We start from the raw sequence: 18376 nt of genomic DNA on the forward strand, positions 1-18376 counted from the left end.
ACCTTAATTGGGTGTTTTGGAATCTAATTCAGAGCCTTATTTAAGACATACATCCCAATCACAGAGAGCTTATAGTGAAGCTTTAATATGACATGACAGTAACGTCTGCGTTAAGGTGCGTACCATGCACTGGTGGCATCGTGGGTCTGAATCCAGCTTGTCACCAGGTTAGTCATCCTCTTTCTCTCTCTTTCTCTCTCTCTCATTGTGTACTAAAGTGCACAAATTCAGAGCAAGTTCATGTGATTATCGTGTTCGTTCGCGATGGAAAAAAACAACAAAACCTCTCCTTTCAGTTCAAAAACCTAATGCAACGTGTTACTGTGTGGGCGACAGCTGACAGCATCAGTTGTGTTTGTGAGCGTGTGTGTGTGTTATGTGCTCTTAGTCGGAGGTGGGATCATCCGCGGCGGTCGGCGGTGCAGAGCGGTAACCTCTCCAGAGAGGCTGCAGGTCTCTAAGTGCTTTTGCTTAGCTACCGCTGCTAGGCAATCAGCTACTAAAGAGTCCCCCAGTCGCTCAGGACAGCCGGCTCCTCTGGGCGCGCTGCATTATCACAGCACATTGCTGTCAGGGCACTCGCATTGTCTGATAGCCACCTGCTAGTCCTCAAGACCCACATGACGCTCAAGACTCTTTTCACAGTGCCGGGGGGGTGTTATCGGTTCAAAGCAATACAAGGTGGAAAAACTGATGCTTATGCCTGCAGCTGGGCATGTGATTTGCCAGGATTTTTCTTCTGATTTCCAAGGTTTTATGACAAACAACTCCTGTTCATTTGCTCATTTTCCTGCTTTTCTGTTCCGGGCCACATTCCTGTGCAACACGTGTTCCAGGTCGGTAATTTAACTCAGAGGTTCTCAGACATTTTCATGTCACCGAGCCCCAAATAGACTCACACTCGGCCATGGACCCCCATTTCATAAGATTTTGTCCTAGAAATGCTCACATGGGATAACAGTGGAGTGAGAGTGAAACCTGTGATTAAACAAGGCAACAGTAAACATATTGTCCCCCAGGAATGATGCAGCCCCCCCTCTGGGTCTGTCAGTAACAAATATGTCACCTTGTTTGACCTGTAATTGTAGCGCCCCCTTCAGGCAAATCAGTGTAATTTTGAAAATACTGTAATACAGCAGTGAAATGCATAATTTCCCCAAGTTTCATCAAAATCGGATCAGTGGTGTCTGCCATATCGCATGTGGCAGACGGATGGACAGATGGAGACGTCCAAAAAACAAGTCATTCTTATTCATTCTCTAATTGTAGATTCAAATTCTAATGAAATTGAACGATGCCTCATTTTCCTGGGGACCCCTGGAACTCTGTCAAGGACCCCACTTTGTGAACCACTGATTTAACTCCCCCCTAATAGCCCAAACTCTCCCACCATCCCCTAATCTCCTTCTGCTCTCTCCATTTAAACCTAATTTTTCCACCTCAGACCACTGTGTTGACCATTGCAAGTGAAGGGCTTTTTTTAAACAAGGGAACAAGGTAGACTGTTTACTAGTCGGTGGCCCAATAAGCGGCAGGTGCTGTAGGCATTCAGAGCCTCCATGACAGATGGCTGGTATACATGGGAAATGAGAAGGGGTTTTCATAGCGCACCTGGCTCCCGGACTAAAAAGGCACAACTAATCATTGATGTGTATGGGATCGGACATGGTGTCAGAAACACTTGGCAGTTTGCTTTAACCCATCTTGGTCTTCTGCTCAGAAAACCGTAGACAGACATAATCTGTCTGTCTGTCTTTCCTTCTGCCCTTCTGTCTGCCTATCTGGTGGTGTGTTTGCCTTCCTGCTTGCCTCTCTGTCTGTCTGTCTTTGTGTCTATCTACAAAGCTGGCAGCATCCATGCTACGGAAATTAAATCTGACTGGAGCATACGATTTAAAGGACATGTTCGCGTAGAAAACAAAGTGCCGCATTGGTTTTGTCCTTGCTGGCTTGCTGGCCAAACAAGTTGAATTCTTTGCACACCGGTCTCCTTTGTGTGACCGCCTGCAATTAGTGTAAAATATCACAATTGGTTGTTTTGCCTTGTGGGAAATTGTCTCCATTTCCTTTTCTGCTTCATGCATCCCCATTGATGTGGAGTATCAGTAAACGAACAATACCAAGCAGCAACGAGTACACACATATTTGAATGCGGCAATGTCCTGGTCGGATTTCAGGCAGGTTTTCCTTCATTGTAAGTGTCCCGCCGCCTGTCTGTCTGTCATCCGAACACGTGTTTTTCTGTCAACTACATGTGAAGTCCTGTTTCGTCAAGGTGTCTTTCAGCGAGTAGACTTGAGTCACATTTTGTTTGTCTGTGTGTGCCTCTGTCTGCCTCCCTTGTTACTGTCTATGCAATGATTCAGCGGTGGATTTAGAGAGCAGTTAGGCAAGCTTACATAAGCCTGAGCCGAAAACACATGGGACTTCTTTTTTTTTTTCTTTTTTCTTTTTTTAAGAGATTTCTGTCACCCGTCTCAACTGCGTTGTTACGTAGTTGCAGCGGAGCTGTCAAACAGCCATCTCTTGAAATAGGATTCAGACGACCAATCTCTTTGCTCCAGCAGCTCAACATTGACAACAATGGCATCCTTGAATCGATCTACCTCGTGACGGCTGTCTTCCTCCCCCCTTGATACAGACAACCTGTATTCAAACCTGCACTGTCACATCAGTACAGGCTGATGGGAGACAGTCTCCTCCCTGGTGGCGAGGGAAGATGAGGGAGGGGGGGGGCAGAGAGAGACAGAATGACAAAGATTACGAGAAAGTTAAAGACACAGAGAGTGACAATGAAACAAAAAGAGAGAATGTTAGAGATAGAGGGGGTAAGGAATAGAGATATGGCGAGAGAAAGAGAGAGATGAGCAAGAGAGAGAGAGACAGTGAGGGGCAGTGAGAGAAGATCAGAGGGAAAGACTTGGGAGAGAGAAAAGAGACAAGAGGTGTGGGAGAGCGAGAGAGACGGAATGAGTGAGATTCAGAGACAGAGAGAAGGGACAAGAGAGTGTAAGAGAGAGAGAGAGTCTATGTCTATCAACCAAAAGCAGATTGATGGCTTGCACACTCCCTTTTCCCCTTCTCTTTTCTCTCTTTCTAACAGAACTGGGACACCTCTGCTCTGCACCCCCACACACACACCTACCCCCCCAATCATCACCGTCCCGCCTCCCTGCGGACTAAAGGCCACAGCAGAACCAGATACTTGCGACATTCAGCCACGGGATACAGTGCCTTGCAGTTAACACCCAACTGATGCACTCTCTCTCAGTACCATAGCCTCTCTCTCTGTGTGTGTGTGTGTGTGTGTGTGTGTGTGTGTGCGTGTGCACATGTTTCGTATCACAGTTTACCTGGAGAGCATGATTGATTAAGCTGCTGAGCAATCGGAGTCAGACAATTGAGCGTGAGAGCAAGGAGGGAGATCCATCATCGTGAAGGCTCATGCCTAAGCTTGGCATTAGATAAATGGGCTTGGACGAGGACTGTGTGTGTGTGTGTGTGTGTGTGTGTGTACATGTATGTGTGCATCATGGCTGCACAGTCCCACCATTACAGGTAAGACACACACGCATGCACATTCGGCTGCTTTTTCACATCAAAGAAAAGAGTGTACTCTCTTTTCCCTCTTCGCCTTCAGCCAGGGAAAGAGGGAGGAGGGGAAGCAGGGAGGAGAGGAAGAAGGAGTTGAGGAGAGGAAGGAGGCGAGGGGGACGGGAGGAGGTGGCATAGTGTTTCCTCCCTGTGCATTATGGATGAGGCGTGTCCGCGCTGTTCGATCAGCAGCTCTCTGATGGCTTGAAGGTGGCCCGCTGGGGTTACCTAAGACTCTGTGTTTGTGTCTTTGTGTGCTTGAGTGTGTGTGACTATGACTGAGAGAGAGGAGTCACCAGGGTCATGCTTGCCCACACACACACACACACACACACACACAGATAAACACCCGCACACACCCCTCCCAGACTCAATTTTTTAATCATTCACTGTTCTTAATTGAGTACAAATGAAGTGACAAAAGGCTTTAGGTCAGAGAAAAGAAGTTGTGATATCCACCTTAAAAATGGCAGAATGCACCTTTATGAGATGCAGAGGTAGTTATCAGAAAGTTATTGCAAAAATAGAGAGAAGATAGAAAGTAAATAACTAAATCAAGTCTTCCTTAATACCACTTTCACATCCTTATTCGTCTTTTACTCACAAGCTATAGCCATCACAGTTATACACACGAGACTCAAGTATAAAACCTAGAATCAGTATCAGGAAGAGGTTGTGGTCAGAGGTGGAGGCGGGACACAACAGATGGTTTTCTGTCCAATCAGAGAGCGGCCCTCTGGCTACTGTGACGACATGAAGAGCACCTCTCTATGAACTCCATGGCAACATGACAAACAGAACTCCCCACTCAGGGAGTCGGATATGCCTGGTGTGTGCATGTGTTTTGGAGTGTGTGTGTGTGTGTGTGTGTGTGTGTGTGTCAGCTGAGCTCAGTCACGTTGCCACAGTAGATAACAGCTTTTAACACTCTCCAATGCTCTCAAAGCTCACTACTTACTGCAAGCTGTCTCCCATCCACACTGCTTGTTAACAGAAGCCTACATACGGTACTGTGAGCATTAATACTAAAAGTGAACAATAATCCAACATGCTGTTACACCCAAAGGCATCAGTCCTATCACTTAAATTGAATTTATTTGTTGACCCTGCAAACATCCCCATAGGATTTGGAATCAATTTTTTATCCCTGTGCAAATACCAGATCTGGATCACCAGCAAAATCTAATCAATCTGTCCACCAAACTTCATGGAAATTCATTCATAGGTTTTTGATCTATCCTGCTGACAGACAAACTAACTATCAGGGGCAAAAACATAACATCCTTGCCGGAGGTAAAAAATCACTTCATAAATAATTAAATCATAAATAATAAAGTATTATGTCTGACGATATTTGTTTTTTATCAGGATTTTTTTTACCTTTATTTGTCCTGGGAAGTTTTGCTATGCACACTGCACAATTCAATCTGCTGACTTTCTCATCACAAGACCGCTTCTCTGAGCTTTAGGCTATACCCTCCCCTATTTTTTTCATGTGAACACGTCATTGCCTTTCATCCCCCATGAAATAACCCCAGGCAGAGAGGACTGGCAGACACTGAGCTCTAGTGAGATGGGAAGACTAGTACAAACCTAAAAAAGGGCAAAATGAGTAAAAAGGGAAGGGAGTGAGGAGAAACAGGTGTGAATGACATGAACCCCTACTAACCTTGGAACAAATCCTCCCTAGAAACTTTTCTTATGTGTCTAGACTGTCTCCCCCTCAATTTTCTTCATAACACAGATGCCTGGACTCAGCCAATCATTCTACCCAGAGTCCACCAGACACGTCTCCCTGGGCCAACGGAGCAGGTGTTTAAAGCTGGCAGCCTCCAGGAAGGATGTCATTACTTTTTCTACATGTAACTCAAACCTGTGTCTTTGGCATGTGGGTGCAGAAAGCTAATGAATAACACTTTCTCCTTTAAGGTGCCATTGAGCAAGGCACTTAACCCCCAACTGCTCCAGTCAAGCTGCTCCAGTAGAAGACTGGTTGTCCTGGGAGGCTCCCAGCTGTTAACGTATGGAACTGGATGAATATGAAGCAGGGTGCTGCTGGAAAAGAGCATGCCTGCTCAGCTGACTTTCCCTGGATAGATAACAGTTAGAAAAGCAGCCAAATCTCCATCTAACACTCAAAGGGAAATCTACAAGGCTTTAGGCCGCGATAAACTGCTATACAAAGGGTCCAAACAGTTCAAGATTCAGATTCACAGTGCAGATTCTTCCTTGCATGGGAAACGTTGTTTGCACTTTGCATTGTAGTATAAAGCAGAAATCTCCTCTTTGCAGCTTTTAGATGCTGAATGTATGGAATATGCTGCATTTACAACACAAAACATATTCTTGACTTTCTGTTGGTTCTTGTTGCTTCTAATGGGCTCCTTCTCTGGATCATGTGCGATCAGATTTGTCATCGCCTTGCAAATGGTTCCTACATGAGTCACTTTTCCTCCCAGAACTACTGTACAGTGCAGTGTTACAGTTTTAGTTTGCTTATGGGACAATTGCTTTTTCTCTTTTATCTGGATGTGAGAACATGTGCCAGCTATTGCAGTGTGTATGCCAGCAGCAGCTTTATAACTAGCAGCTTGGCAGGATGGCCTTGCAGGCATGAAATGTTGTTATAGTGTAGCTCTGCTCCCAAAGCCTTTAACTATGTGTTGTTAGCATGGCCGACTCTCGTTAACATAGCCAGTAGGGCAGAAATGACAACACCTCTACAATTCTGTATACAGAGTTGTAGCTTTTTACAAGGTACTTTGTTGTATCCATAGCAGATCATTGGGGTGTGTGTATGTCTGTGTGTGTGTGTGTGTGTGTGTGTGTGTGTGTGTGTGTGTGTCTTCGTGTCCAGTATAAACAGTGGAAAGTGAGATGTGCGGAGGGGAGGGTTGGACTGGCGAAGCACTTGACAAAACGAGAACTATCAGCAGCGAGCAAACAGCTGGCGCCATTTCTCTCTCTCTCACCACCAACAACACTAGAAGTGTCACAAGTGAGAAATACACTTTCTGACAGTCACCGTTCCTCTCTCTCTCGCTTTCTCCTTCACCACATCACTCTCTCTCGCTTGCATTCTCTCACTTTGTTTCTCCCAACTCTCACCTCCCCGATTTCTCAGCACTTTTCCAGAGCTACACCGCCTCCCCGCCTCTTCGTCACCTTGCCCTCTTTTTTTTTTTGCCTCCATTCGTTTCGACCCTTATCCTCCTCCCTCCTTTTCCTCCATCTGTCTCCCTTTCTCTCTCTCTCTCTCTCTCCTTCCCTCCCTCCTTCCGCTGGTCTGGTGTCTGTCCACAGGTGGAAAGCGTCCAGCAGATGCTTTGGCCGTGACCCAGGGAGTTGCTGTCTTTATTACCATGGCAGCGCTTTATCGCCATGGAAGCCATCTATCGTCGCGGCGACCGGCGTTCTATTTCCACGGCAGCGTTCTGTTACCTGGTCCTGGTCCAGTTGGCATGTGCGTATACACAAAGACACACTTGCCATTAGAGAGATTTCTCCAAGGGTTTCCCCCATTTACTTTCCTTTAAAGTGCAACTTGAATACAAAGGGTGATTCCACCAGGTTGAGCGAAAGCACTGCTGCTGCATGAAAATGTTGTAAACAGTGTTTTTCATTCACTTTTACTTGACTTTTAAGTTTACATGGCTGTCTATCTGCTGATTAATTTCGATTCAGATTCAGTTTGAATCTGACAGCAGCAACAGATGGCTACCTGTGAGTAAAACACACACACACACACACACACTGACACACTCACACAACAGCTCACGAACTGATGAGCACTTGTGTGCACCACACTTTGTACACACATATACTGGGGCCAGCTCGAGTAATGGTAGGTTTATGAGAGAAAACCATTTGAACACACACATAAACCCTTCAAAATGCACACACATACACACACACACACACACACACACACACACACAGGCCAACAGTGAAGGCCACATGCATCTTTGTGAGTATTCTCTCAATCTCAATGCATGTGCACACACAGAAACACACACACAGAATACACTGTCTTGACTTTCTTATCGCCCTTCCTAAGTGGAGACTGATCGTCGCTTCCTTCTCCAATCCCAAACAGGTCAATGCACACACACACACACACACAGACACACACACACACTGACCTCTTTTCTAGCCATCCATGTGATACAAGTCCATCTCCACTTTCCTTTCCTCTGACCACATCACCGCCACCTCTCGCTCTCACACACCCTCTTCAAAAATAACACAAACACACACACACCTTCCCAAACACACACCGACACACATGCTGCTCTGCCATCCTTACAGTAGACCTTCATCTCCACATTCCCCTGCTATCCAAGCCAGCTCGACACCAACAGGCGCACACACTCTCTCCTGAACCAACACAAACACACACTTCAGCTGCTCCAACACACTAGCAGTCCTACCGTCTTTGCGGTAAAGGTTGATCTCCACTTTCCTCTCCTCCGACCCCAGCAGGGCCTGCGCCATCTGGGCGATGGCCAGCCGCTTGGTGTGGGGTCCGTACAGGAAGTTACACGTGCACGGCTTCTGCATGATCTCGGCGCGCGAGTAGCCGCACATGAGGCAGAAGCCGTCATTGCAGAAGATGATGGCGCAATTCTCCACCCGCGCATTGGCGATGACGAACTTGCGACCTGTAGAAGGGGGAGAGAAAGGAGTTTTATTTGATATGCCTGTTGAGATGGTTTTCCAGAGGAGACCTGACTGATGCAGCAGCGGAACATTCAGTAACAGAACGAGGCAGCAGTAAAAATATCATCCCCCCACAAATGTTGCAGGCCCCTCTGGAACAATCAGTAACAAATATGACACCTGGTTATGACCTAGAATTTTAGCTTCGCTTTTGAGCCAATCACTGTCATTTTTTATGATCCTGGAACACTGTGCTGAGACGCACCATTCCCCCAAGTGTCGTCAAATCTGATCAGTGGCCTCTCAGTTATTGTGTGTGATGAATAGATGAAGTGCAAAATATAATGAGATTTACAGAAGAAAATTATCATGAGAAATTACTGTTGGTTGACATTGTTAGCAAAACTGCAAAATTGTTGTCTTTTGAAGACTTTTGGTCAAAATAAATATTTAAATATGAGCTGAAAAAATAAATGATCCTTTAAGTTAGATTAGACTTTATTATTAGGAGGGAAATGTTTACACTTAATACCCCTCAAATGATAACTGTTAACCAGACAGAACCTTAACTAACAAGTGCAACATTATCCTTAGCAATTTTGCCATCTGTGACCAACAACATTTTGCATGAGACTTGTGTTCCTAATCACATTGACGGTTGATCCCAATCCCTTGTCCATCTGTGTACGACATGGAAACTCGAAACATGTATAATGTGTCAATAATGTCACCACAACAATTTCCTGTACATTTATTGTACTTACTCTGCTGTTGGTGGTGTATTATGGCCGTAACCGCATAATCAACCTGTCTTATGCAGCTTACTGTCTATCAATACAAACAATGCGTGTGTGTGTGTGTGTGTGTGTGTGTGTGTGTGTGTAATTGTGGTCAAAAGTGCAAAAGTAGCGGTAGCTACTTCTCCCACAAGGCCTGAGGACCTTTACGCTCTGATGTCTCTCTCTCTAAACCACTTACTGTAGAAGGAGCCATTTAGCTCCATGGCCTCTGCTCAATGTCAGAGGATGATCTTAATGCACTCAGAGAGCCGGTGTCGTGCCTGAAAACACACACTCACACACACACACACACGCACGCATATAAACCCCCTTACCCAGCACACTTCCACTTTACTTCCAGTATATTGTGAATAAATCAGACTCCTGTTCATGTATGGCATGTATGTGTGTTTGTGAATACGTGAATCTCAGGTGTATCTTATGGGAACACATACAGACAACATAAATGTGTACGTGCAAATGTGAGTGTGTGTGTGTTTGTGCGTGTGTGTGTGTGTGCTGCAGCAGCAGTGTGACAGTTTGTCGGGCTGATGGATGGCCTCCACTAAAGAGCTTTAAGCTTCTGAAGAGCCCCGATATTCCCAGTTACTTCCACTCAGTCCCGGGCCCCTCTGTAAGGAGCACCACACTCATAAACACCCATCTGTGCACTGTGATGTGTAGGAGAAATGCTCCGTCTTGGAGATGGAAGGCACTAGAAGAATTTGGCCAGATTGCTCACCAATTAGCCTGCACCACGGACACAAATGGACTGAAGAAGACCGCAGTGAACAACCAGCAGTCCATTTCCCTCTGAGGCTTTATCAGAACACTTCATTCTTGGCTGTGAGTGGCAACCATGCTGCTTAATTAGAAAGCTTGTAACTAATGATCTTGAAATGTTTTCCATTAACTAGAGGAGAGTCGGTGTCCAATGACAGACTGGGTTTCTGAGATTTCTTTAAAACAGGGAGCAGATGTAGGGTTCTCTTCAAAGCGATAATAACTGTTTGTGTCTTTGCATGCGTAAATTAGGGAGTGTTCATCTATACACACACAGCAGCCTGCATAAGTGTATATATTCATATGCTCTGTTATTTTGACAGTGCTTAACAAAGCCTTGCTATTGCTGATGATGCGGGTAAAGCTTATTCTGCATTTTATATGCTTTTTTGTATTTTTGAGTTGAATATTTATGTGGTCCTCTGCATGCTGACAAAGTAAATCCTTCCACTGTGAAAGCCACTCTAAACCACTTATAATTTCAGCATGTGCATGATCTTTCATGCGCAATGACACTTTAAACTAAAAATTGAGACACTTATCTCAGCAGAAGACATCTTTAATATACAAACAAAACAGATTTTTTTCCTGTTGCCTCAGTCTTTCACGCATAATGAAATGAATTTTCAGAATTTAATGTGCAAAACAGAATGCTATCCATGTCTCGAAGGGGTGTCTGTCTATGGCACTTGCATATTTAAAAATATGCACTATTTAAAAATATGCAAGTGGCAGATGATGGATTTACTTTAGCTCTACATTAGAAAATAAGGCTGATTTTCTTCACTTCTGAATAAGGAGGGCAAAAGCTGAGGAATATCCCACATGTCCCCAAACACCCAAGTGCTACTTTTGCTCCACAGCCTGACGGAACTTTCTGCTTTTTGTTTCATGACTCTGTCTTGAATGATTTCGAAGCCATCTTGGTGGACAGACTGTACTTGTTGTTTGAGTTGTAGTACTTTTGGGTTACAGTTTAGTTTTACATTCCAATTCTTTATTCCATTTCTTTAAATTTGAATTAAATTCTTTGATCATGGTCTCCCTTTAGTCATGCCTTACAGGCTGGGCTGTGACACAGGATGTAATGAGGTGAGATTGAGTGTTTCCATTGAAGGCAGTGCTCTGTTTGGTGATTCACTCTGATAAAGCTTTCAGGGTGGGTAACGGTCACTCAGAGAGTCTCCGAACACATTTGAAGGCCACTAACAAGGCCGCATTATAGGCAAGGGAAAAGCCCATTACCCTCAAATGAGCACAGAACTCTTCAAGAGAAAGAAAACTACTTTTCAGAGGAAGATTTCCGAGGTGAGAACGTGGGAGGTATTCATCAGAGAGGTTGTGTGAGAATCATGGATTACAGACGGAGGGTTATGTAGATAGTTTTTTAGGCGACATAAATAACTTTAATACGATGACAAGTTGATTGCTGCGGCGAACACAGCAGGCAGGCGGCTTCAATGCACCCTGGGTCTAAAAAACACCCCGACACTTTTGGTAATTTCCATTCCATGTTAGGAGATCCTCACAAAGGCCGCCGGTGATAAATCTTCCTCAAGGACTTCGGCCTGCGAGGAGGGAAGAACGCCTCGTCGCCTTTGTGAACTCGGAGAGATATTGCTCCTGTAATTGCTTCTTGCTCAACATGTCAGACCTCAGACCTTGATCACAATGAAACACAGGGCCGGCTCTGTTGGAGGAAGTTAAAGGATTCCTGCTTTTTAATTTGTTTTTAATATTCAGATTGGTTTTGGCATGTGAATAGTCCAAGGACCGGGTGATGTTAGAATTCATGTTTTGGCTCTGGAAGTCTGCATGCCGATAAATTTCCATTGCTATTACTACAGATGGAGAGTTTGAGGGGCACAAAAAGTATTATAGTTAATTCAAGTTGATTAAATCCAATTTGTGCTAGACGGAACAGCAAACAGCTAAAAGTATGAAAAGTGACAACAAAGTCAATAGGCTCCCTTCAGCGCTTATTAAATGAACCGCCGATAAAAAGTGATATTACCGGCTAAGTGCTCTTCATCAGACTTGATCACGAAACCGACCCTGAACAGGAATTATCCTTCAACGGGAGAGACATAACTCCCCGCAAATTGTCTTTGAGAAACAGTTCAGAGAGGTGATGTATAGCAATTTCCTCCATAAACCGATGATTTATAACACATTTTACAACCATCGGGAAGATATATCCCACCCAGATACAGATCACCCAGTCTGGCACACCTGGACGTTTCAGCACACTTCGTTTCACTTCCAAATCACCCGCCGGCCAATGGTATTCAAGACTCCGGCATCTGGCTCAACGTTTTCAAGGAGAACCTCTTTCAGCGCCGCGCTGTTCGGGTGGAATTGTTCATCCGATGCGGTTATTATTATGTTGGAATGAGTTTGGAGGCTGCAGCTAAATGATTTATGGATGTTGGAAAGATTTGTTCCTGTATCAACTGTTGAGCCATAACTTGAGTCGCTGGGTTATTACTGTATTGATTGACTGCACATTTGTGTGTGTGCGTGTGTGTGTGTGTGTGTGTGTGTGTGTGTGTGTGTGTGTCGTTGCTACTTTTACTGTTAAACGTCTCAGTAGCAGGCAGATGTGTCAGAATTCTCTAAAAGAACAGATGGTATACGGCATAAAGCACAAACAAGGGAGAAGAAGAGAAAAAGGAAAGGAGAGAGAGAAAGCCAAAACACAGCATGACCCTGCATTATAAACACAGAGACACAGCATGTCCTTACTAGTTGATAAAAAAAAAAAAAGGCTTCTAATCAAACAAAGTAGTCAAGTACACCAGACAAAATACACTCAAACAGCCAAGCCAGGCCAGGCCAGGCCAGGCTGAGAGTTAAGTCCTTACAGGCTGGCCTACTTAACACTGTATCTGTATGCATACATCATGAACAAATATGCATGCTCATACATACATACTCAATACAGAACATAAATATGTAAGAGCAGAGCACATATACATCAGACGGCAATTCCTTCTCTCCCACAAAATGTACATTAAAGCCATTCCTACAAATTGAATTCATCATTTTGTTTTATCTAAAAAAACAAAACCACATCTATCAAAGAAGTGCCTTTTAAATCTGTCTACCTATTTCTCCCACTCAATGCACATTTATCAGAGCCGTGCCTCCGAAATGGAACAGGCCTTCACCTATTTCTTGCCTGCCACGCTCCCATCTATCTATGCCCTCGAATTCGCTTTCCCATTTCTCAGAGACTTCTCCTATTTCTTCCATATTAAACACATATCAAAGAAGAGCCTCTAAATCTGACTACCCATTACTCCCGCATAAAGCCCATCTATTAAATCTGTGCCTCCAAAAATCTGACTTCCCTCGTTTCTCTGCAGCTTCCAAACGGATGCAGACTTTAATTTCTCTCCTGTGAAGCATCAATCAAGTCAGGTTTATTTGTATAGCCCTTGATCACAGTTACAGTCCCAACGGGCTTCACAACGCCCACAAAGTCAAAGCCTTTTCCCCATTTTTTCCAAACAAAGCAACTATCTCTCCCTCCTCAAAGACACCCATCCATCAAAGTTGCGCCGCCAAAATCAAAACCGACTTCGCCCATTCCTCCACCATAAAGTGAACATCCATCAAAGCAAAGCTCCAGAATGAAACCATCTTCATCCGTTTCTCCCTGAGTTAAGCACACAAGTATCACAGCTCCCCCCCCCCCCCCCCCCCCCCCCCCGTCTTCCTTCATAAAACACACATAACATCTATCAGAGCTGCGCGTCCTGGCATCAACAGGTCGTTCCGTCGGGAGACATAAACCGGTGGAAGGCCTGCTCAGATATGCATGGAAATCGCGGCGATCCGTTGTGTGGATGCAGGGACGGCTTGATAGCCTGCATCCATGAATTAGTGGCAGCAGCGGCCCTCAGAGGCTCATAAAGCTTGATGGGTTAGTCTGGCTGCAATGAGCACTAGGTAATACAAAAGGCAGGGATGCATGTGTGTGTGTGTGTGCGTGTGTGTGTGTGTGTGTGTGTTGTGCATTTCATTTTCCATCCTTCCCCTGTTAATGCCTAAGCGGTTTTCAGTTATTGGCTGGATAATGGCCAAAAATACCTGGTAGCTTTTTTTTTTTGCAAGCTGTTTAAGTCCAATATAGAGGAACTACTGAGTGTGTGATAGCTTTGAAGATGAGGCAGGTATGGATCAATTTAGTGACTCTTCACACAGACCGACCCACACACATAAGGAGAGACACACAGAAAGGCTAAAAAGGAACCTGCTGACAAAGGCAAGTGTTTATTCCTCAGATTTGAATTAGAAAATCATCATTAACCGAACCAAAACAAAGCCAAGTCGCACTGCAAAGTCAAAGTCGAGAAGCAGAAAATGATACAAGATGAGAGTTTTTCTCATGTTCGATTTTTCGAGGTGTGAGAGAGAGCAGGGACATGATTAGGAACGCAAAAAAAAATTGGGAAAGGAAGCTGAAAAACAGCGTTATCACTTTCGAAAGGAACAGGCGTCGAAAGTCCAAAAAACTGAAGTCCTGACAAATGAAAGAAAATGAAAAATTGACATCCGAGAGAGAGAGAGAGAGAGAGAGAGAGAGAGAGAGCGAGGGAGGGAGGGATGATTACGCACAGTCAGAGGCATAGAGAGAGGTGTGGAAAGAGACAGGTAGGGATGTGAAGAGAGAAAGAGTGAGCGATGATTAGACAGTGTCGGAGGTATGCAGAGAGAGAAGAAAGAGACAGGTAGGGATGTAAAAAGAAAGAGAAAGCGCGACAGAAAAGCAGCAGGAGAGAGCGAAAGAAGAGATGAGCGAGAAAAACAGCTCGGCCGGGCTTTGTGCCGCTCCGTTTTCAGGCCTCAGCAGGACTTGGAGGGAAGACCGGCATTATTCTAGCGGGGAGGGGGGCAGCGGTGCCGTATTATCACACCGCAGGTATTGGGAAAGGAAAACGCAGGAGAGGGCGGTGTTTGGCACCAGTGGCCAATGTGTTTCGAATTTAACAAGGAGAACGGTGGGCAGTTATTTTATTTACACACAGCAAGCATAAAATTCTGTTTTGGTGCACACTTCTCTCTAAAGCGCTTTACAATTCTGTGGGTTCCTACGTACATGGTATATGGCCCAGGGGGAAATACACATATAACCGTGGCAGTGTTAGTACTATGCTTTATCCAATGAGCTACATGGGACCACAAAGTGCCAGTCTCTCCCCCTTTTTACGTAAATGTCGATAGTTAAAGGGGTATTAAAGTAATCTATGACTTCTATCGACCTTTATCAGCAACCTGTAGGAATTGCAGCAACACTGGCTGAATCTCATTTGCGAGTGTTTTACATTCCCTCCTCACTCCGTACTCTTAACACGCCCTTTTGGAGTGTTGGACCATTTCATTGTCCTATCAATATCCCCCCCCGTCTTGACTATCCTCCCTCTGATGGAGTCTGCTCAGGTGGATTTCCCATAATTCTATGTGAACTAAATGTGTAAGACCATCTAAAATGTTGAATATTTTCTTAACTGATGCTGGCTAATATGGGTGGAGGCAAAACTATCTCTAGTGACTTTAATCCTTGCTCCAAAAGTAGATTTATTCAAATTGTTGACATACACAAACACATGCCTGGATTGATGGATAGCAAAGATTCTTCTATCGTGTTCTCCATAGCAACGGAAGATGAAGTGGCGAGGGTACGACGCTGTGCCATTCCCATTTTTATACCGCTTCACTCCTTCTTCGCTTTTGTCCCTCCACATGACGTTCACTATACATCACACAGAGGCTGCCTCTCAGAGTAGAGTGAGGGCTTGGAGTTTACACACTCCTGAAATGAGATTCAGCAACTGACAGATCGCTGGCACAGCCCCCACCCCTCCCACCCCTCCCACCCCGCCTGTCCCCTTGAGCTACGTTGGCCTGTAATTTACATAAACAATAAAGTCACATTTCCAAAATAGAGACGAGTAAGCTGCTTTGTCATTTGCTTTTTTCGGCGTGAGAATGAAATGTGTTGTGCTGCAGGGCGCTCACCCGTAGCACCGTCCTTCATCATCGAGCAGCTGAAAACGCCAGCAGGAGGGCAAATTGGGAGAGATTACAGGCTGGAAAGTGAGTTTAGAAAGCCAGTGATCTCAGCACAAATAATCGTTGAGTCACTGGTATTGATCAACAACACTATCAAACCTCCGCAGATGTATCATGGTCATTTTCTCCTACGGGGCAGTAAAAAATCTTACTTATTGCCCCTTTAAGACAAATGTATTTCATAACTTGTTCTAATAAAAGGGATTCCATCCTCATTCACTGCCTCAAACTGCACTGGGATTGTCACAGGAAGAAGCATGGGAGTATGAACCATGTGTGGTATCCTCTTCGTCAGATGTGGAGAATGCACCACACACACACAACAAAGTTGAATGAGGTGCAGGAGGTAAACCACAGCACCACAGAAGAAGAGATTTCTGTGCACTAACCAGATAGTGTAAGATTCTCACAATGTGGCAAGAATCTTACACTATCTGGTTGTGGGTATATGTAGCTTTACACCCCCTCCCAATTGTGGCTGTGGTGACATCACTGTCCTCTCCTCGCTTTCCCCTCGTTTTCCCTCTAATGAGCCTCTGAAGCCGGAGAGCAGGGAGCTGACGGAGAGGCTGATTAAAGACAAGCCACCATTGGCCGATCGCTAGGGAGGAAAACACCATTTCATATTCTTATTGACTCACACACACACACACACACACACACAGATTTATGGAGACATGCACACGCCCACACAGACATGCAAATGCACACACACACACACACACACACACACACAGTTTTAGACACACACACACACATTCACACAAACCCACCAACGCAGACTGAATAATTCACTAAGACCAGACCTTGGGGGCTCTGCAGTCTGCCAGTTTGTGTGTGTGTATGTGTGTGTTTGTATGAGAGTGTGTGTGTGTGTGTGTGTGTGTGTGTGTAGGCTGGGAATCTCCCTGAGTACGCTGCGTAGGCGGAGAAGGAGGGAAGCCCATGTGTTAGAAGCACAAGTCAACACACCAGCCTGGTGCCTGCTAGCTTCCAGAGAGAGAGAGAGAGAGAGAGAGAGAGAGATGCACACACACACCGAACAGAGAGACTGAGAGAGAGACAGATTAAGGAGAGAGGGAAGGGGGGAGAGAGAGAAACAGAGATGGAGAAAAAGAGAGATAAACAGGAACCAAAGATAAAACAGTGGAAGACAGAGAAACAGAGAAAAGGAGAGAAACACAGTGCAAGAGAAACAGAAAAACAGAGAGAAAGATAGAGAGAGAGAGAAATCTAAGCAGAATGTCATTAGTTAGTTTATTGGTGTGGATGAAGCTAATTCAGTGGCACGGGCTAAAGAGAGAAGAGGTTTTTTTGTGTCTCTACCCAATTCTAACTGAGCAATTGCCATGGAAACTGAAGATTTGACACAGACTAAAATCTCAAACACAGAGAGCAGAAACTCACAGTGAAGTAAGAGTCAACGTGAAGACTCGTCATATGTTACTCTTATGCCAGCCAGCCCATCAGTGTCCTCGAACACTAACAACACTCCATACTCTCAAAGCCAACACAAATCCATAGCATCATATGAAGCCACAGCCTAAAGTTGCTGCATTGACAATGAATTGGACACTATGTGGATTCATTACATGTTTGGGTCGTCCAAATGAGCTTTAGGTTACAGCTGTAGTTTCAAAATAGAAAATTCACCCAAATCACAAGAAAACCATCGTGGGTTCTGTCTGACATACTACAGCCGCTTTTCCCAGTTCAGTTTCTCTTGAGTTCTCTTGAACTAAAGGCATATGCTAATGATATGGGTCAGTTATAGACTCCTTTGAATTAGTGATGGCTTAGGGAATCAATGGAGGGTGGGGTTTGTAATTTTGGGGCGCAAGGTAGTTCCATTTTGCCAGAAGAGATAAAGATAATTTTATTGGCCAATTTACACATGCTCCCTATAATCTGTCCTCACATATTATCCACCTACATATTCACATAGATTTCTTCAGAGTACCTTGCTTAAAGGCCATGTAGAAGTGACTGTGGGCACCACAGCTGTAAAACAAGCCACCCTCCAGCTGCCACAGAGGTGGGACACACCCCTCTCTCTGAGTCAGGATCCTTGTGATTATCCAGTCAGTCAAACTCTACTGAGCCCGAAAAAATAATTAAATCCAACCTTGGCCCGGTTTGCTTGGCTTTGCAAAAATACTCAAATATTTCCCCAAAAAGACAGTGCTGCCACAGCACAATGTGTCATTCCCAACTTTTCTCACATTTTCTCCCCATTAGAGATGCCGGCCGGACAGTCTGTTGGCTAGACAGAACTGTACACTGCTGGAAAAGTGCTGATGTCATCAGTGTGAGACAGCTGACAGGAGGACGGGGGGTCCTGTCATGTTTTGACAGCCCAAGCATTTATTCACTCCACTTAAAGTTGCATTTTGGAGCAGTTTCCAAACACAGTGTATAAATAATGCCTTTTCATAAAAACAACTGAACAAGTTTTTTTTTTTTTTTTTTGATGTTTTGTTTTT

At 44.7% G+C, this 18376-nt stretch overlaps 1 protein-coding gene across 1 annotated transcript in view; it reads right to left on the minus strand.

Moving 5' to 3' along the window:
• kcnh2b (potassium voltage-gated channel, subfamily H (eag-related), member 2b) overlaps positions 1 to 18376 on the minus strand; it is a 234958-nt gene that overhangs the window by 205768 nt on the left and 10814 nt on the right. The window contains exon 2 of the mRNA XM_078291397.1: positions 8025 to 8255. Within this exon, the coding sequence (XP_078147523.1) occupies positions 8025 to 8255 (231 nt within the window). The remainder of the gene's footprint in view (positions 1 to 8024; positions 8256 to 18376) is intronic.

The sequence above is a fragment of the Centroberyx gerrardi genome, chromosome 22 (genome assembly GCF_048128805.1).
Source record: "Centroberyx gerrardi isolate f3 chromosome 22, fCenGer3.hap1.cur.20231027, whole genome shotgun sequence".
Classification (NCBI taxonomy): Eukaryota; Metazoa; Chordata; class Actinopteri; order Beryciformes; family Berycidae; genus Centroberyx; species Centroberyx gerrardi.